Genomic DNA, 17,013 nt, shown 5'->3' with positions numbered 1-17,013 from the left:
ACATCGAGGGGTGAAAGATTATTTGATTTAAGCAACATTTTGTAACTTTACAGGAGAGTCATTTAAAGTTTGAACTTTGTAAAAAAAAAAGTCAGAACAAAAAAACTTCTTCAACTATTTGAATGGGGTAAACTTATTTGAAGTTCAATCAAAAACATCTTTTTTTTATTTTATTTTTTCCTACCTAACCTGATAGCCTTGAGAGGCTATTTCAGCGGAACCTTAACTAGTAGGTGAGCTCACGGGGCTCAAGCCTGACGATGTTGCTAACACGAACCCTAGAAAGAGCCGTGCTCCGCAGAATCTACTACCGGATCGGAAACGCGACCCACTGAGAAGATCCGGCGAGAAACTCAGTGGGCTGTGTCTGAGGGTTAATTTACTCGTCGAGCCCTTCGTCGCAAGCAAGCGAAATTTTAGCGAAATCTCTGCCCCTGGGATTGCTGATGTCCATGAGCGACGGTAACCACTCAACATCAGGTGGGCTGTATGCTCGTCTGCCAACAAGGGCAATTAAAAAATAAGTCGCTTAAACCAAATTTTAATAGCCTTTCACATAATAATCGTGTTTATTTAAAAATACTTTTGATAACGTGCCTTTACTATTTGCACCGAAAATATCGTAACCATAATCGTTCCAGATACGATTAAGTCGGAATATCTAAATTTATAAAGCAAGCGATCGATACAAGGGGGACATCGGTATGTAAATGCGAGGCATAGGTGTTAACGACACGACAAGGCGGATGGCGATAAACAGCGTTCATCCGGTTCGAAATAGACGACGGCTTCCGGCGTAACCCGTGCGACGGACACACGTATTCCGAGATCTTATTTATTTTATATATATATATATTTTTTACGAAATGTCTCCTCGACTGTACTAACTATAGTTTAGGGTTAAGCAGTTTTGTAATGTGAACGTATGGTCTCATTACAATACTGAGTGAAAGCTCTCGTATTAGATGGGCAATCAAAAAAATGTACGTCGTTGAACGTAACACAAATCCGAATAATATATCGCACATACGGTGCTTTAAAGTCACTTATGCAACTGAGTATGGGAAAATGCATTTTTTTAATAGTTATTAGTGAGACGAGAGAGATGTTAGCTTTTACTGGTGAAGTTTAAAGTTGTAGTTTAAATGTTATCATTTTATTTCTATAGTCTGGCAGAAGTATATAAGAATTTGTATAATAAGACGTTGAATTTTCCGAGGTTTCTCCTGAAAAATTACAAAATTTGCATAAGTGACGTTATCGCACCGTATGTGCGATATAGTGAGCGTAATTTTCGAGGATTTTCTTTTTTTATTCTCGAAGAGGTTTTTCACGTTTAGGTTTTACCGTTATAAACGATTAGATAAATTTTTTTTTATTGCCTAGGTATGTGGACGAGCTCACAGCCCACCTGGTGTTAAGTGGTTACTGGAACCCATAGACATCTACAACGTAAATGCGCCACACACCTTGAGATATAAGTTCTAAGGTCTCAGTATAGTTACAACGGCTGTCCCACCCTTCAAACCGAAACGCATTACTGCTTCACGGCAGAAATAGGCGGGGCGGTGGTACCTACCCGTGCGGACTCACAAGAGGTCCTACTACCAGATAAAGATAATGTTTTGTTTAAAACGTGAAGGCTATCCTATTTCGGTATTATAAGATTGGTTAATGAACCATCTCTGTCCTACATTTCTTTTCTGTGTATTTGATATACACTCCCGTCAAAACTGCAAAAGTAATCGCAGAAAAGTCGTTTATTCATGGGACGTTCATTATTGACCTCGACTGTTACGCTATAAGCTGTGGAGGGTAGGGTAAGGTAGGGTTTATAGGGCAAGATAGGTAATACCAACCTATTTAGGTTCAAACCGACACATAACTAATAGACAACAAGTTAGATCACAAGATAATGCAAGGTTATTTTTTAATATATTTTTTTAATTGAGTACTATCTGGTATTAAGGGGTTACCGGCGTCCATTACAACTTGAACGCCGACAAGAGACTTAACCTTGAACTTTTATGTGTTGTCGCCTATGACATTAACAATGATAAAAAGTTTCCAGGTTACCTACCAACTGCAAGCATGCGTGTGCATTAGTGAGTACGAAAATTTGATAGAAGGAAGCCAAGAGTGCTGTCTAATTGTTGTTAGCTCTGCGCGAACAACCAAAAGCATAATGAAGTAAGCCTAAAAATAGCCCGCCTGCCGGATCTAAATCGAAAACATTCATAAGGCCTATATACAAAGTCGTCTATCCTCATTAACAAAATTAAAATTCGAAAACATATTCCTGTAATGAAATTCGTGGAAAAGAACAAAAAGATCACGATCAATCTTGACCAAATTTAAGACGAAGAATAAAAAAAAAAAATTGAAAAGAAAGCAGTCTTGAGAAACGACTTCCCGTTACGGCGTAGAATTTTATTTTTATAAATAGAGAAAAACTATAAAATACATTGTCAGTGACACGTTACGAGTGGATTTATGTCATTATAAAAGTTTAATATAGCTAAATTAGTCCGTCGGACAAAAGAGCCGGTCAGGGCTGTGTAGCGCTTTAAAAAAAAAAAAAACTTCAAATTTAATGTCATTAAAAATATTAAAAAGAAACTTGCTTTTTTTTAAATCTATTTTTGTTTTTCACCCAATTAACTATAGTGATTTAACTTTATTCCGAAATTAGATAATTTATTATTACCATCGATAATGTCTTACATACAGTTCTGAAGTATTTTTTGGCTGTCAACCCTGAATTTATCTGTAAACGTACGACTTCCTCTAAAGCGGCCGGTTTCGTGTCACGTTTAAATTAAGAAAAAAAAAACACAAAAAAAACAACAACAATAAAATCTTGAAATAAATTCTTTCACTACTAATCGTATATACAAGATGTTGTAACTATACTGAGATCTTAGAACTTATATCTCGAGGTGGGTGGCGCATTTACGTTTTAGATGTCTATGGGCTCCAGTAACCACTTAACACCACGTGGGCTGTGAGATCGTCCATCCATATAACCAAAAAAAAAAAATGTGTCATTAACGACGCGTAAGTAGGTACTATGTGCAGATAAAATATAGATTTGATTCTTAGTCGAATTTAATTAGTCAATTTGATTAAATCATGACTACGCTGTGAGTATAATTAATTGTTGATACGATATTATTTTTCAGTCAAAAACGTCAGTCATAAACGTTTCTCTCAAACCGTTTATTTCTGTCGCAAACAGAAACTCGGACGATCCTCTTGTGTTACCGTAGCCCGTGGACATCAGCAATAGAAGTGATACAGCCGATTCTTATCACACCGCACTTTCTTTACATTTCGCTTTACGAGAGATAAAGGAAACCACGCCGGTCATCGTTCTCGTCGAACACTTTCTTTACATTTCGCTTTACGAGAGATAAAGGAAACCACGCCGGTCATCGTTCTCGTCGAACCCGTCGCTTGCGACGAAGGGCTCGACGAGTAAATTATCCCTCAGACACAGCCCACTGAGTTTCTCGCCGGATCTTCTCAGTGAGTCGCGTTTCCGATCAGGCGGTAGATTCTGCGAAGCACGGCTCTTGCTAGGGTTTGTGTTAGCAACGTCGTCAGATTTGAGCCTCGTGAGCTCACCTGCTAGTTAAGGTTCCGCTGATATAGCCTCTCAAGGCTATCAGCTTAGGAAGGAAAAAAAAAGAACCACGGCGCTAAGTTAATTCCAGAGTTAAATGCATTGAGGAGAAATTAACCCGTGAAACGCATTATACTGGCTGATAAATATTCATTTCTGGCATCGAATTAAAACAGTTCAAATAAAATACTTTAATAAAATATTAATTTGGTTAAAATATTCTTGTGAATCAAATAAAATAAATAACATCCTCAGTGAGTAAAAATTAATGAACAATATAATTTTGCAGACGAAACACGCTTGACGTAAAAGCTGAAATAAAATAAAAAATGAATATCGCCATGATTCGATGCAGAAAAGGTACCGTTTGCATAAAAAATAATTAAATTTTTGACATATCATAAAATTCGATGTTATCTTCGAGCCCGCTGCGTTTTCTCGCTGACTGTACACGCACTGGCCCGTTAATCGAGGCGCCTCATATATCATCTTAATTAAATATCTCCAAGAGGCTTTTTTTGACACGAGTACGCCCTGACGATTGATCGAGCAAGGGAAGCCCGAAATATCACAGAATTCATTTTTGGTTCAATTATTTATCGTGTGTCTGAAGGCAATGAACGAGTCGGTCCTGTTGGCGGTTTTTGTTTTATTGCTTAGATGGGTGGACGAGCTCACAGCCCACCTGGTGTTAAGTGGTTACTGAAGCCCATAGACATTTATAACGTAAGTGCGCCACCCACCTTGAGATGTAAGTTCGAAGTACTCAGTATAGTTACAACGGCTGCCCCACCCTTCAAGCCGAAACGCATTACTGTTTCGAGGCAGAAATAGGCGGGGTGGTGGCGCCCACCCGCGCGGACTCACACGAGCTCCTACCACCAGTAAATATTAGCCTATCCATTAAGCACATGTATTTTCTACATGGATACCAAGTTTCAAGTCAATCGGATGCATGGTTCAGTAGTTATAACGGGACATCCGTAAAAACCACTGTAGATTTACATATTAGTATAGATGTAGTAGTAGTACATTTCAACATCTTTCCGAAAAACCTATCATCATCTCATTGCTAACATGTTTTTTTTTTGTTGTTTTTCAAACGACACAATTTTCGTAAATAATCACATGTAAAGTGAAACTAAAAAGAATATTTAATAATAGCGTTTACTAAACGATTCAATTGGTCATGCCGTGGATTTGCTTTATGTAACAACACCCTTCTGTGACACAGTTGAGTTTGAGGTAGTAATGACGGGATATTTTATTTTATTGCACCGTTTTTAATTTATGATTTTTATTGTTGTTTTGAATATAGTTGAGGTGAGCGAAAGAGAAAAGAGAAGTCTCAGCTTTCTTGAAGTACGACTGTTCCAGCCTTCAACCCGAAACACTACTTTGCAGCAAAAACAGGCAGGCCGGTGTTACCTAGCCAGGTGGGCATAATACGCGCTGTCACTATTTGATTTGATTTATCATTCCACGATGTTATTCCTCAATCATGAACGTTATTAAATACGAGTTAAGTCCTAATTTCCTAAAAAAATTTGATAGCTATCTGAGAACTTCAAACACCGGCATATCACGCGACAACTGCGCTACTTACTGATTTATAATTACAGTAAAAATGTGAGTATTTATAAAATATAATTATCAAATCTATATATGAGTCGTCTATTATCAAAGGCGGCAATCTGTACATTTGGACAAAAAAAAATTATTGATATGTCAATACAGATTTATTTGAATATCATCGTCTCCTTCAAAGAATACGGTTCAAAACCTGCATTAAATAAAGGTTAATAGTTAACCTGTTATTTATCTAAGATGTCGTTCCGAAGAGTTTTGTGACTGCCAATGGAATACAAAGTCAATAATTCGTTTTTCTGATTTACCAATCATTGTCCAAAAGTCAGATTGCCGCCTTTGATAATAGACGACTCATATATAAAAATGAATTGCTGTTCGTTAGTCTCGCTAAAACTCGACAACGGCTGGACCGATTTGACTGGTTTTGGTCTTAAATTACTTGTTGAAGTCCAGAGAAGGTTTAAAAAGTAGATAAATATGAAAATGCTCGGAATTAAATAAAAATAACAATTTTGTTTTTCCTTTGATGTGTCCCCCGTCGGATGGATTCTTTTGTTTGTTTTAAGTTTATTTTATACAAAAATTTAGGTCTTTTATTTATCGATTGAGGCACTACGAAGTCTGCCGGGTTAGCTAGTAGATTACTACAATTCATTAATAAAAAATCACATAAATTTAACTAACTGTTTCAATAAAACTGTGTCGTGTAATCTATACAAAGCTATCATGCAGAGATGTTATCAACAAACTATTACACTATACGCCTGTCCACCCCCCTGAAGTACAGATTGAAGATAAAACGTGTACAGGGGTGCCACGAAATATGTTATTTATAAAATTATTATAATACCAAAGCGTCAATGTCAGTAATTAGTGAATATGGCATGATGTCTAGTTTTGTTATTGGTGTATGTTAATTGAGTTTCACAGGAGTGACCCAATTGATGTGTAAAACAAAAATCACAAGTCGACTTTTTTGTTGCCTTGATGCGGGGCTGAAATGGTCTTGGAAAACGCATTATGGATTAACATCATTACTGTTTTTCTAGGTAATAGGGATGATCTACAGGGTGTCGTACCTCAAACGATTCTTCAAATTCCTCCCTATGAAACACATACAGAATAGATCGAACTAGGATCTATCGTTACAGATTGTAAGCGGTCTTTTAAGCGGTTTAAGTTTTTTTTCATTGCTTAGATGGGTGGACGAGCTCACAGCCCACCTAGTGTTAACTGGTTACTGGAGCCCATAGACATCTACAAAGTAAATGCGCCACCCACCTGGAGATATAATATAGGATAGTTACAACGGCTGCCCCACCCTTCAAACCGAAATAATTTTGTGGGTTTTATTTTTATTACACGATGTTATTCCTTCACCGTGGAAGTCAATCGTGAACATTTTTGAGTACTTATTATATTTCATTAGAAAAATTCGTACCCGCCTGAAATTCGAACATCGGTGCATCGCTCAACACGAATGCACCGGACGTCTTATCCTTTAGGCCACGACGACTTCAAAAGTGATTGGTATAAACCAGCCTTGCTGTATGGAGAGTGAAATAGTAATAACCGCATTTAAAAGTAAGTTATTCGCATAATGTAGTGTTGAGAACCGCGTATCATATTTGAATTTGCAACAATAGTGATATTGATTTTGTAGATTTTTCGCATCTAACGGTAGGCAGTGGCTTAGCTCTTTCTGAAGTCCATGGGCGACGGTAACCACTCACCATCAGGCCTTGTCTGCCTTTTAGGCTTGTCTGCCTAAAACGGCAATAAAAAAATCTATGATATAGAGTAGTTATGCTATCCTTCAACCAACAAACAAAAATGCCCCGCAAATAATATTATTGCTACAATCTGCTCTGCACGAATTATATGAAGTACTAGTGTATGATGAAATAACAAACCTTACAAACACTTTCGTATTTATAATCAATATTGTTATTATTTCAATTGAGTTTCCATTTGAATTTGTAACGTGAGTATAGAAGTTATTTATCAGTAATTCATTTTTAAAATATATTCCTAAAACAAACCTCTACTTTTGCAATGTTTATAAAATGTATTTTGGTGTTGTTTTTTTTGTGAGTTTTAGACTTTCATTTTTTCAGGGTTGTACGTCTTCACTGGGTCATCACATTTACATGTCTACCGTTATATTTAGGAAACTTAGTTAAATTCGTTTAATTGATACATGTCTTTTTATTAGTGTCAAACAACGATCACGAGATGTTTCATCTGATGATAAGCGTCAGCGGTAAAATAACTTCGAATCCAGAGATGATTACCTTATTTACAATTCAGAAAGAGGATCTCAAGAGATTACTGAACACCGACCCTGATTTGTTGTTACATATGAATACGTTTGATCGGAACTTACCTAGCATACCGCGAATGGTGGGAATCGAGGTCCGCCTTCGAGGGGGGAGGGGGCACCAGCGCAGGTCCTAGACCCAAACCGAGACCCCCGCCCAGCGTCGGAGAAAACCGGTATAATTCACTATAACAATTAAACAAACACATTATGAACGATATTAGCATATAAAAAAAAGGGTCCCATCATATCGAGGGATGAAAGGCAATTTTATTTAAGCGACATATCTAAGCAATAAAAATAATAATAATAATAATAGTAATAATAGTTTGTAGTTTTTAGAAACAGAAGAAAACTCAACTAACGGACATTAATAATATTTATTCCTTATTATTTACTTGGCTACGGCCCGTAAATAATAAAAATGTACCAGCGTCTGCTGAGAAAAAAAAAAAGTAAAAAACAATAATATGTAATAATAATATGCAACATTTCTCTTTTTCTTTCTTCCTCTTCTTTGTCTCCACCTTATCCCACTAGGTGGGGTAGGTACCGAAAAATGTTCTTTTCCATTCTCTTCTGTCAGCCGTCATCTTAACACTCACTCTTCTTTCTCTCATATCGTCATTGACACACACACACTCCATCCATGTCTTCTTCGATCGACCTCTTCCCCCTTTATCATTTGTCTTTTATTGACATTTATCCTTGTAATTAAATGTGCGTTTTATTTGGTATCAGCATCAACAGTTTGATATTTTTAATTGAACTACAATTAAGATTACTTCATTCAAACACCTGAAGAAGTTGTTTTGGTTGTAATTTTTTTTCCAAGTTTTAAGCTTTAAATGGCTCTCCGGTGAGGTTGCAAAAATGTCGCTTAAGCCAAATAGTCTTTCAGCCCTCCTCGATATGAACGATTAAAATATTCTTTAGTGTTTAAATTTGATACGTATTCTGTTTTTCCTAATTACTATCTCAGCGCAGCAATCACCTCACCAAACCATCATCGGATATAGAAGGATCTATAAACACAAGTCAAATTAACACGTGGTATAACATCGTAAACTAACCTTGATAGACTAGAACTAGAAATAGGCAATGACGTGGGGTATGGACTCCTGAAGCCACTCGCCGCCGACGATATAGGATACATGCTCGGAGTATGCCTGTCGAAATGATGACCGTATGTCAACCTTAAATGCAATGTTTAAAGCATCATTTTGAATACACAATTAAAATTATTGGCTACAGCCCGACCGGAATTACTCAGTATCCGCCAGTTTGGTTACGAGATTTCGTATTGGCTATGTTCTCTGATCATACATAGTCCGTGTATCTCTCGATCTATCTATCAGTTTGAAAAAAAGGCAAGTCTAAAATTCGATGCAATTAAGTGCAATACAAGAAAATGTTTCATTAATCATTTCTAAAGAGTAACACAAGTCGCGAAAATTGTATTAATACATTTTAGTGCACCTTATTTTTGTTTTTCATAAGAAACATTTATTTTCCATCCAGTAATATAATAAATTATGTTGATAGAGAAATCTGTCAACAAATTATAAAATTATTTTTTTTAGTGTGCTATTTGTTCATCTTAAGTCCATTCGCTGGCGAAGACTGAGTAATTTGGACACACTGAAACAGGGTTTTTTTTTATTAGTTCCAAGTGACTTGAGCGTTTGATTATAACGTAAAATTCGTAACGGGCAAGGCAGGGTGGGTGGCGCATTTACGTTGTAGATGTCTATGGGCTCCAGTAACCACTTAACACCAGGTGGGCTGTGAGCTCGTCCAGCCACTTAAGCAATAAAAAAAAGACCACATTTCTAATATGAATTCCAATAAAATATGCATGATCGAATTCGTCTGTACTAAAAAAAGTATCAAAACATGTTTCATTACGTTCAAACGTGACAAGTCAATCGGAAACTTAGACGATACGCTTCCCTGTCACTATGACAAGTCAGTCTTCAAACGAGAGTCGCTTAGAACACAACGCCTTCTTGTCTTTTGAGATGAGAGACTATTTACGGTAACAAATTAAGAGCAACGCAATCTCAGCTGTCTTCGACACAAAAATATACACTTCTATATATTCAAGTCTAATCGTTACTGCAAATGTGCTGTCATAGTCAATGACAATATGTATACATTCAGGTCGTATCAAAATAGCCAAGTTTTGCCAAGCTAAGACTGGAGCAAGAGACTGGAGTTACTGTAGCGATAATCACTTTTATATTCTTTATCGTGTGTATTTTTTTATCTCTCTCGCCCAAGACCGAGATCTAACTGCGATGGAGTGTTCCGAATTATTATTTAAATATTAACCCGTAAATGGTAATTTAATTAATTGCGGTAGGCAGCGGCTTGGCTCTGCCCCTGGCATTGCTGAAGTCCATGGGCGACGGTAACCACTCACCATCAGGTGGGCCGTACGCTCACATGCCTACAAGGGCAATAAAAAAAATTAGATTTTAATTTTAAATTTTCATTTTTGGATATTAAAAACATCGATATCCAAACGAATCGCGCGACCTGTTGTTTAGTTAGGTTGCACGAATGTTTCAAGGAAACCTTAAAAATACCAGGGATATATCGAACATCTGTATCATTGAGAATTGCCCTTAAATAAAAGTTCATAGGAAAATATTAAAATAATAAAAATGTACAATTCAAAACGATAACAAACATGCACTGAACCCACAATAAAACTATATAGTGTTCAAAATTCATCAGCGCACTCATTAAAAGTTATTACGTTACAAATTTTCGAATACCTAATTCAAAGTTTTACTGAATTAAAGTTTAGGTTACAAACTTACCAGGAAGCCGCAACTTGCGACATCTCCGGACTGAGCATAGGGTAAGGGTACGTACCCCCCGGAAAGGGGTACATGGGTGTTCGCGCAAGCCCAGCCGCTGTAATACACGAGAAATACCAACAAACATTACACAGTTATCAAACATATTTTCTTTAAAAAAAAAACTAAGAATTTGACGAAGATACTCCGGGGCATAAAAAACTTCTTGGAATATTCAGCGGATATTCTACACACTGCTTGCAAATCAATACAGAACTTTGACTTTACTGGTGGTAGGACCTCTTGTGAGTCCGCACGGGTAGGTACCACCACTCTGCCTATTTCTGCCGTGAAGCAGTAATGCGTTTCGGTTTGAAGGGTGGAGCAGCCGTTGTAACTATACTGAGAACTTAGAACTTATATCTCAAGGTGGGTGGCGCATTAACGTTGTAGATGTCTATGGACTCCGGTAACCACTTAACACCAAGTGGGCTGTGAGATCGTCCAACAATTTAAACAATAAAAAAAAAAAAAAAAACTTACCTAGTTTAGAATCTAGCTGGTAGGGTGGGGGTATGCCCATATGCGCGGGAGGGGGCTGCCCCAGATCTCCACCAGGGCAGAACAGCGATAGGCTACCACCTGCTGGCAAACCCATCTTTCCTGTCTGAAACAATTAGAAACACTTTAAAAATAAAGTAGGTACAATCTATATTAATATATAATATAAATCTACAGTGGTTTTTACGACATCTATAACTACTGAACCATGCATCCGATTGACTTGAAACTTGGTATCCACGTAGAAAATACATGTACTTAATGGATAGGCTTATATTTATACGAGCGTTGGACTCCCTACACCAGTTGCGGGCGTTAATGATGAGTATCTTTGTGGTTGTAAGAAATAATAATGTTAATTTTAAATGCCCAGCGAAGAGGGAGGGGTACAGCTAGTATATATATATATATATATATATATATATATATATATATGTATCTGAAAGCCAAAAATACATTCATTGTTTTACTAGTATGCTTACTGCCTTAGACATTTATAACAAGAATTATAATACTGGGAACAAATCACGCACGGTCATCCGCCCTCAAATTGGGATTCCCTGTCTTATCTATACCAAAGACTGATACACATACTGATATACGTTTAAAAATATACATAATAAACGCTCGAGACAAAGAGCAAACAAACCTGTTCATCACAAGAATGTTTACTAGATGTGGGTATCGAGCCCACGACCCTCGGCGCTGACTACTGCACCTACCAAGTCAGTCAACAGATAAACAAACACGTTTGATATTAATTGGTAGCATAACACGATAACGCGTCACTCCCGAAGCATTAAGTCAAACTTGACCAGTTAACACAAGAATCCAGTAGGAATGAGCAACATTAGATACTCTGAAGTTGGTCATTTGCACGTCCCTTAATGTTCCACAACGCCTGAAGAACTATACACGGGGATTTACAAACTATGCATCAAATAAGAGTCTTAATAGAACCGTAGAGAGAACCAAGCTGCAACAGATACATAGGTATATCAAGGATAATCCGACGTCGGAGGCATGATTTTGTTTTTATTTATTTATACTTATTGTACACAAAAAGAAAATACAATCAAAACAGATTTAAAGAATGTCTAAATACTATGTACAAAGGTGAGTTTAACTCATTCATGAAAGAGATAGATTTATATGATTTTATTTTGAAACCTTTTTAGTAAACTCGAATAGAATTCATGTTGTCCACAAATCGGATAACACATTAAACGACCGATGGGCTGAATTCCAACTAAGAGAAGCATCAAGCTTCTCGATTAGTCCAAGGGTGGTCCCTTTATAAGGTTGGCTCAGCGTCGGCATGATTGGAAGTTATCAGTTACCTCGTTAACTGTTAGAACTACTACCCTATCCACAAGTCTTAGCTGTAACCTTGTTTAATTATTCATTAATTCTTCCACTGATTCCTACAGTTGCTAAGTCAGACGTAAGACTCGGAAGAATCGGTATAAATAAGTGTGTTGTGGCCAATGTGACAAAAACAAAATTATTCGAACACGTTATGACAAAATTGTACAATACAAGGACACTTATTGTGGAATAACTATAATAGTTAGACATATGCTGTCGCGACACTTTTTGTAAATAATAATGTGTTCGATAAAGTCATAGTACATTATTTTATTCTATCATCAATAGTTTTCGCAGCGCACGCGATTTTACACCTTGGGTTACATTATTGGAGTTTAGTAAGGAGACCTATTTTTTTTTTAAAAAAGAATATAGCCTATGCCACTCGGGGATAGTGTAGCTTCCAAACAGTGAAAGAATTTTTCAAATCGGTTCAGTTGTTTCGGAGCCTATTCAATACAAACAAATCTAATAATCTAAATAAATCTAAAAATCTAAAGACAACATTTTAAGATATAATACAATTGGGCACTTGCAAATATACTTCCTACTTCACGCAACCACTCACAAAAAGGAATAGCTGCGTCTAATTTTATTGAAAAAAAAAAAAAAACCTTTCCCAAACAAGATTCTCAACTAACAGCCCTCGCATAAAGAGCTGCTAACAAAAAAGCGACAATCTCTCTGTATGGGTAGTCGCATCATTAGCAAGTAAATTGGCGACGGCACAGTATAAATTTCGTTCTACCCTCGGCGGCCCAATTATGCAAAATGGCGCCCGACGAGCACCATTCAGCGCAGCACTTCCGACCTGAGTGTCTCACCTCTAATTAAAACGGAGAATTTCTTTTCAACACTTTATTATGTGATATAAACGTTAGAATTCGATGACGCGACGCTTGTTTAAAAATTATATCTCAAGGTTTCTAGTGGCGATGAACTAATTGTTTTTTTATATATTTAAAAGCGACTTCACCACGGTCGCAAGTAATCAACATAAGTATTGGCAGCGATCAAACTGGTAATAAAAAACCTGCCAGTCATTCCCCCGGTAATGGTTGACTTTTGAACTAAATCTTACAACAGAATACGTGAGGCAAAAGAAACCTGTTTTAAAATCCAACGTCATTTCGAACCGTTTAAAAGTAAAAGGGCTGACAATCCCTTCAACGCTCGTCCGTATTCGAGCAGGAACTGCTTATTAAGACAATAATTACCACGAACAAAGAAGCCCCACTAATTAATAATAAAACACGAACAAACAATGCCCCTCCATTCACGCTCCGGACAGCTCGGGAAAAAGGTTTAAAAAATATAACCGAAACGGTGGTCGAAAAACCTCGACATGCGAGGACGAACAAAAAGAAACCATAGACAATGATGACAGTCGAGACGCATAATGCGGGAGCGAGTTCTTAATTTGAAAATATTTCCATAATAAGATTTGTCTATGGCGCGACCGGTAGAAACAAAAGACGTCGAGCCCTCTTTGTTCCACTGACAGGACGTAATCATTCAAAAATTTAATCACGCAATTAGTGATTAAAATTTGAAAAGCGAATGAAAGAGTTCAACTGTTATTAGCTAAACAACTTCTCTCGTTAAAATGTGTTTTTTTATTCTTACTTTTTGTTCTGAATTCGACTACATTGCCTTTTCAGGTTTATGTATATATCGAAGTCCCTAATGAAGGCCAGGTGGAGTGGTTCGCTGTTGAAGAAATCGCTGAGAGGGTAGTTATTGAGGCCGGTTGAAAATGCCGCGTGACGTCGTAGCCACTCGAGCGAGTTCCAGTCGCTAATTGGAGCTCGTGGCGACAGGACGCGAGAAATGTTGCCTCAATCGACTGATACTTCAGAGCTGAATGGGTTTGTTAACGAGCGAAATGTTGCGAACGTTCGAGTGGCTTTGGTACCGCAATACAGGTTTTAGAGTTAGATTTTAAGAATCGATTTTTCAGAATTTTAAAATTGAATCTAATCTAAAATCTTAACCTTCAGACACACTGAGTTTCACGCCGGATCTTCTCAGTGGGTCACGTTTCCGATCCGGTGGTAGATTCTGCGAAGCACTGCTCTTGCTAGGGCCAATGTTAGCACCACTCCGGTTTGAGCCCCGTGAGCTCATCTACACGTTCGGGCGAATCTGATATAGCCTCTCAAGGCCATCAGCATAGGTAGGAATAAACAAAGTTCGAGTGGCTTTGGTACCGCAATATTCTTATACAGGTTTTAGAGTTAGATTTTGAGGATCGATTTCTCCGAATTTTAAAATGGAATCGTTGAATTCTAGAGGAACGCCGACGCGACGCACACAAGCGCGCATTACCTACACCCCTTTGGTTCGCCAATGCGAACGAAGTAGGGCGTCATATCTTGAGAGGTCGCCCCCGGGGTAGTGGGCGTGGAAGTAGGATGCTGCGTTGTCATGGTAACCATGTGTAGGGGTGCTCGTACACGTGTCCGGAGCTAGTGTGAGTGACTGGGCGCGCCGTACTGGTGTGGGTGGGTGGATTTCAGAAAACGACCTTGGAAATTTTGGTCTAGTTTTAGACTTAGTTGAGAATTCGAGTTTAAAATAAACACAAACTACTTCGTTTGAATTCGTTTTATAAAAGTTTTTAATATTTGCATCTTTTTAGTTTGCTTTTGAATTAATTGGTTCACAATACTTAATTTTAACAGTCAACAAACTTATTCATGTTTGTGTTGTATTCAAAGAGTTATATATCAATTAAACAATGCACAGACTCATCTATTTCTGAGCCTGTCACTCAGTTGGCAACTAAGTGAAGTTGCGTGATTAGTGGCACTTGGATGGAAAGTTAGCTTGTATATTTATTCAGTCTTATTACATAAGGTCGTGTTTAGATTGCCTATGCTTATCTTAGCAACTAAATATTTGAAAATTATATGATATTATTGATATGAAAATTTATATACTTTTTTTTTATTGCTTAGGTTTGTGGACGAGCTCACGGCTCACCTAGTGTTAAGCGGTTACCGGAGTCCATAGACATCTACAACGTAAATGCCGCCACCTATCTTGAGATATAAGTTCTAAGGTCTCAGAATAGTTACACCGTAAAATGAATAAAATATTCGTGTCTGAGTTTTTTTTTTCGTTTCATTCCTCCATATTCGATCCGGAACTGGAAACTGCAAGCCCGGTAGCCGGAACCGGAAACCATTGATAAGACGAAGGCGTCTAGGGTATAATCGTTATCTTCGGCCCCTTACAAATTTATGATGATTTTTGATCTTATTATGTTTTGATATTTAATTAAAGAAATTTCTTGTAAGATTTAAGAATAAAGGTAATAACTACTCTGTGTTAGGTTTACTTCTTAAAAATAAGTCCCCAACAAAAAACATATCTTATCTTATACCTTTAAATGAGCAATTCTTGTATATTAATATATATATAATCTGAATCTCGGAAACGGCTCCAACGATTTTCATAAAATTTAGTATACAGAGGATTTCGGGGGCGATAAATCGATCTAGCTACGATTTATTTTCAGAAAATGTTGTTTTATTCGTGTTTTCAATAATCAACTCTTCCCGACATCTATTGGCGAATAATAATACTATTTTTCTTAATTGAGGGCAACTAACCGCTTTAAAGACACAACAAGATGGCGTTATCCAAAAAAGTGTATATGTATCTATCAATAGAAAAAACAAAAATAAGCAATATAAATATCATATAATATCTCCTTAGTCTTTTCAAATATATTCTATAAAACTCTTTACGTAAATTCTCAGCATTTCAATTTCAATGTATCGATGCGAAAAGTCCGTTTCAAGAAAATCTAATCGTTCAATTCTGTAGGGGGAGGTATTCGAATCTGCTATAGGGGAGCAGGGGAGGCTGGTTCGATGACCTCTCTCGATGTTATGCAGATGTATGTATGTGTGTACAATGATACACGAAACTTTGAAGAGACTTACATTGTTTATCTTAATTTGTATTTAAACTCACAGAATAACGTATAACAATTCTGTCCATTATTATTTTTTTATTGCTTAGAAGGGTGGACGAGCTCACAGCCCACCTGGTGTTAAGTGGTTACTGGACCCATACACGTATACAACCTAAATGCGCCACCCTCCTTAAGATATAAGTTCTAAGGTCTCAAGTATAGTTACAACGGCTGCCGTACCCTTCAAACCGAATTTGCTTCACGGCAGAAATAGGCAGGGTGGTGGTATCTACCCGTGCGGACTCACAAGAGGTCCTACCACCAGTAAATTTTCTATTAACTTTATAGCTCACATTTAAGACAGTCAAAAAATAATGGAAGACTTATTTTAGGAATACCATTATTTTAATTATTTCTCCCGATCTACATAAAAGAAACACAAGGATGATACTTTCTACAGTGGAATTTACGTGATTTATGTTTAACTTCAGATTGCCATAATAGTAAATTAACGAAACACAAAAATAGAGAATAAAATTAGAGGCTGGTGCATTCTACTGTCTTTTACATGCAAATCATCTCTTTGAAAAAGAAAAAAAAAAGCAAATCGATCCGATACTCCCTTGTTGCATGAAGCAGAGAGTGAGAGAGAAAGAGAGAGAATATACCTTAATGCAGAACAAAACATTCAAAAATAAAATTCAAAAACAGTCAACAGGATTAGTATATTTGGACAATAGGCGGTAACTGATTAAGAACAATAACAAAGATTCGAATACACATATATCGAGTTTATCTATTGTTTGTAAAAACGGTG

The 17,013-nt window shown here is 37.1% G+C and overlaps 1 protein-coding gene across 10 annotated transcripts in view; it reads right to left on the bottom strand.

Annotated features, from left to right (window-relative positions):
• pan (transcription factor pangolin) overlaps positions 1-17,013 on the bottom strand; it is a 213,682-nt gene that overhangs the window by 11,953 nt on the left and 184,716 nt on the right. For 6 of the 10 annotated variants that reach the window (XM_089739613.1, XM_089739614.1, XM_089739621.1 and 3 more), the window contains 4 exons: positions 10,886-11,009; positions 10,364-10,460; positions 8,609-8,731; positions 7,602-7,721 (listed from right to left, as the gene is read on the bottom strand). In XM_089739613.1, the coding sequence (XP_089595739.1) occupies positions 7,602-7,721; positions 8,609-8,731; positions 10,364-10,460; positions 10,886-11,009 (464 nt within the window). The remainder of the gene's footprint in view (positions 1-7,601; positions 7,722-8,608; positions 8,732-10,363; positions 10,461-10,885; positions 11,010-17,013) is intronic. The other 4 variants (XM_089739615.1, XM_089739616.1, XM_089739619.1 and 1 more) reach the window with 1 other exon arrangement.

This window comes from Bombyx mandarina, chromosome A1 (genome assembly GCF_030267445.1).
Source record: "Bombyx mandarina strain Sakado chromosome A1, ASM3026744v2".
NCBI lineage: Eukaryota > Metazoa > Arthropoda > Insecta > Lepidoptera > Bombycidae > Bombyx > Bombyx mandarina.
The sequence above is the reverse complement of the archived record's forward strand: the minus strand, read 5'-3'. Positions and strand labels throughout refer to the sequence as shown.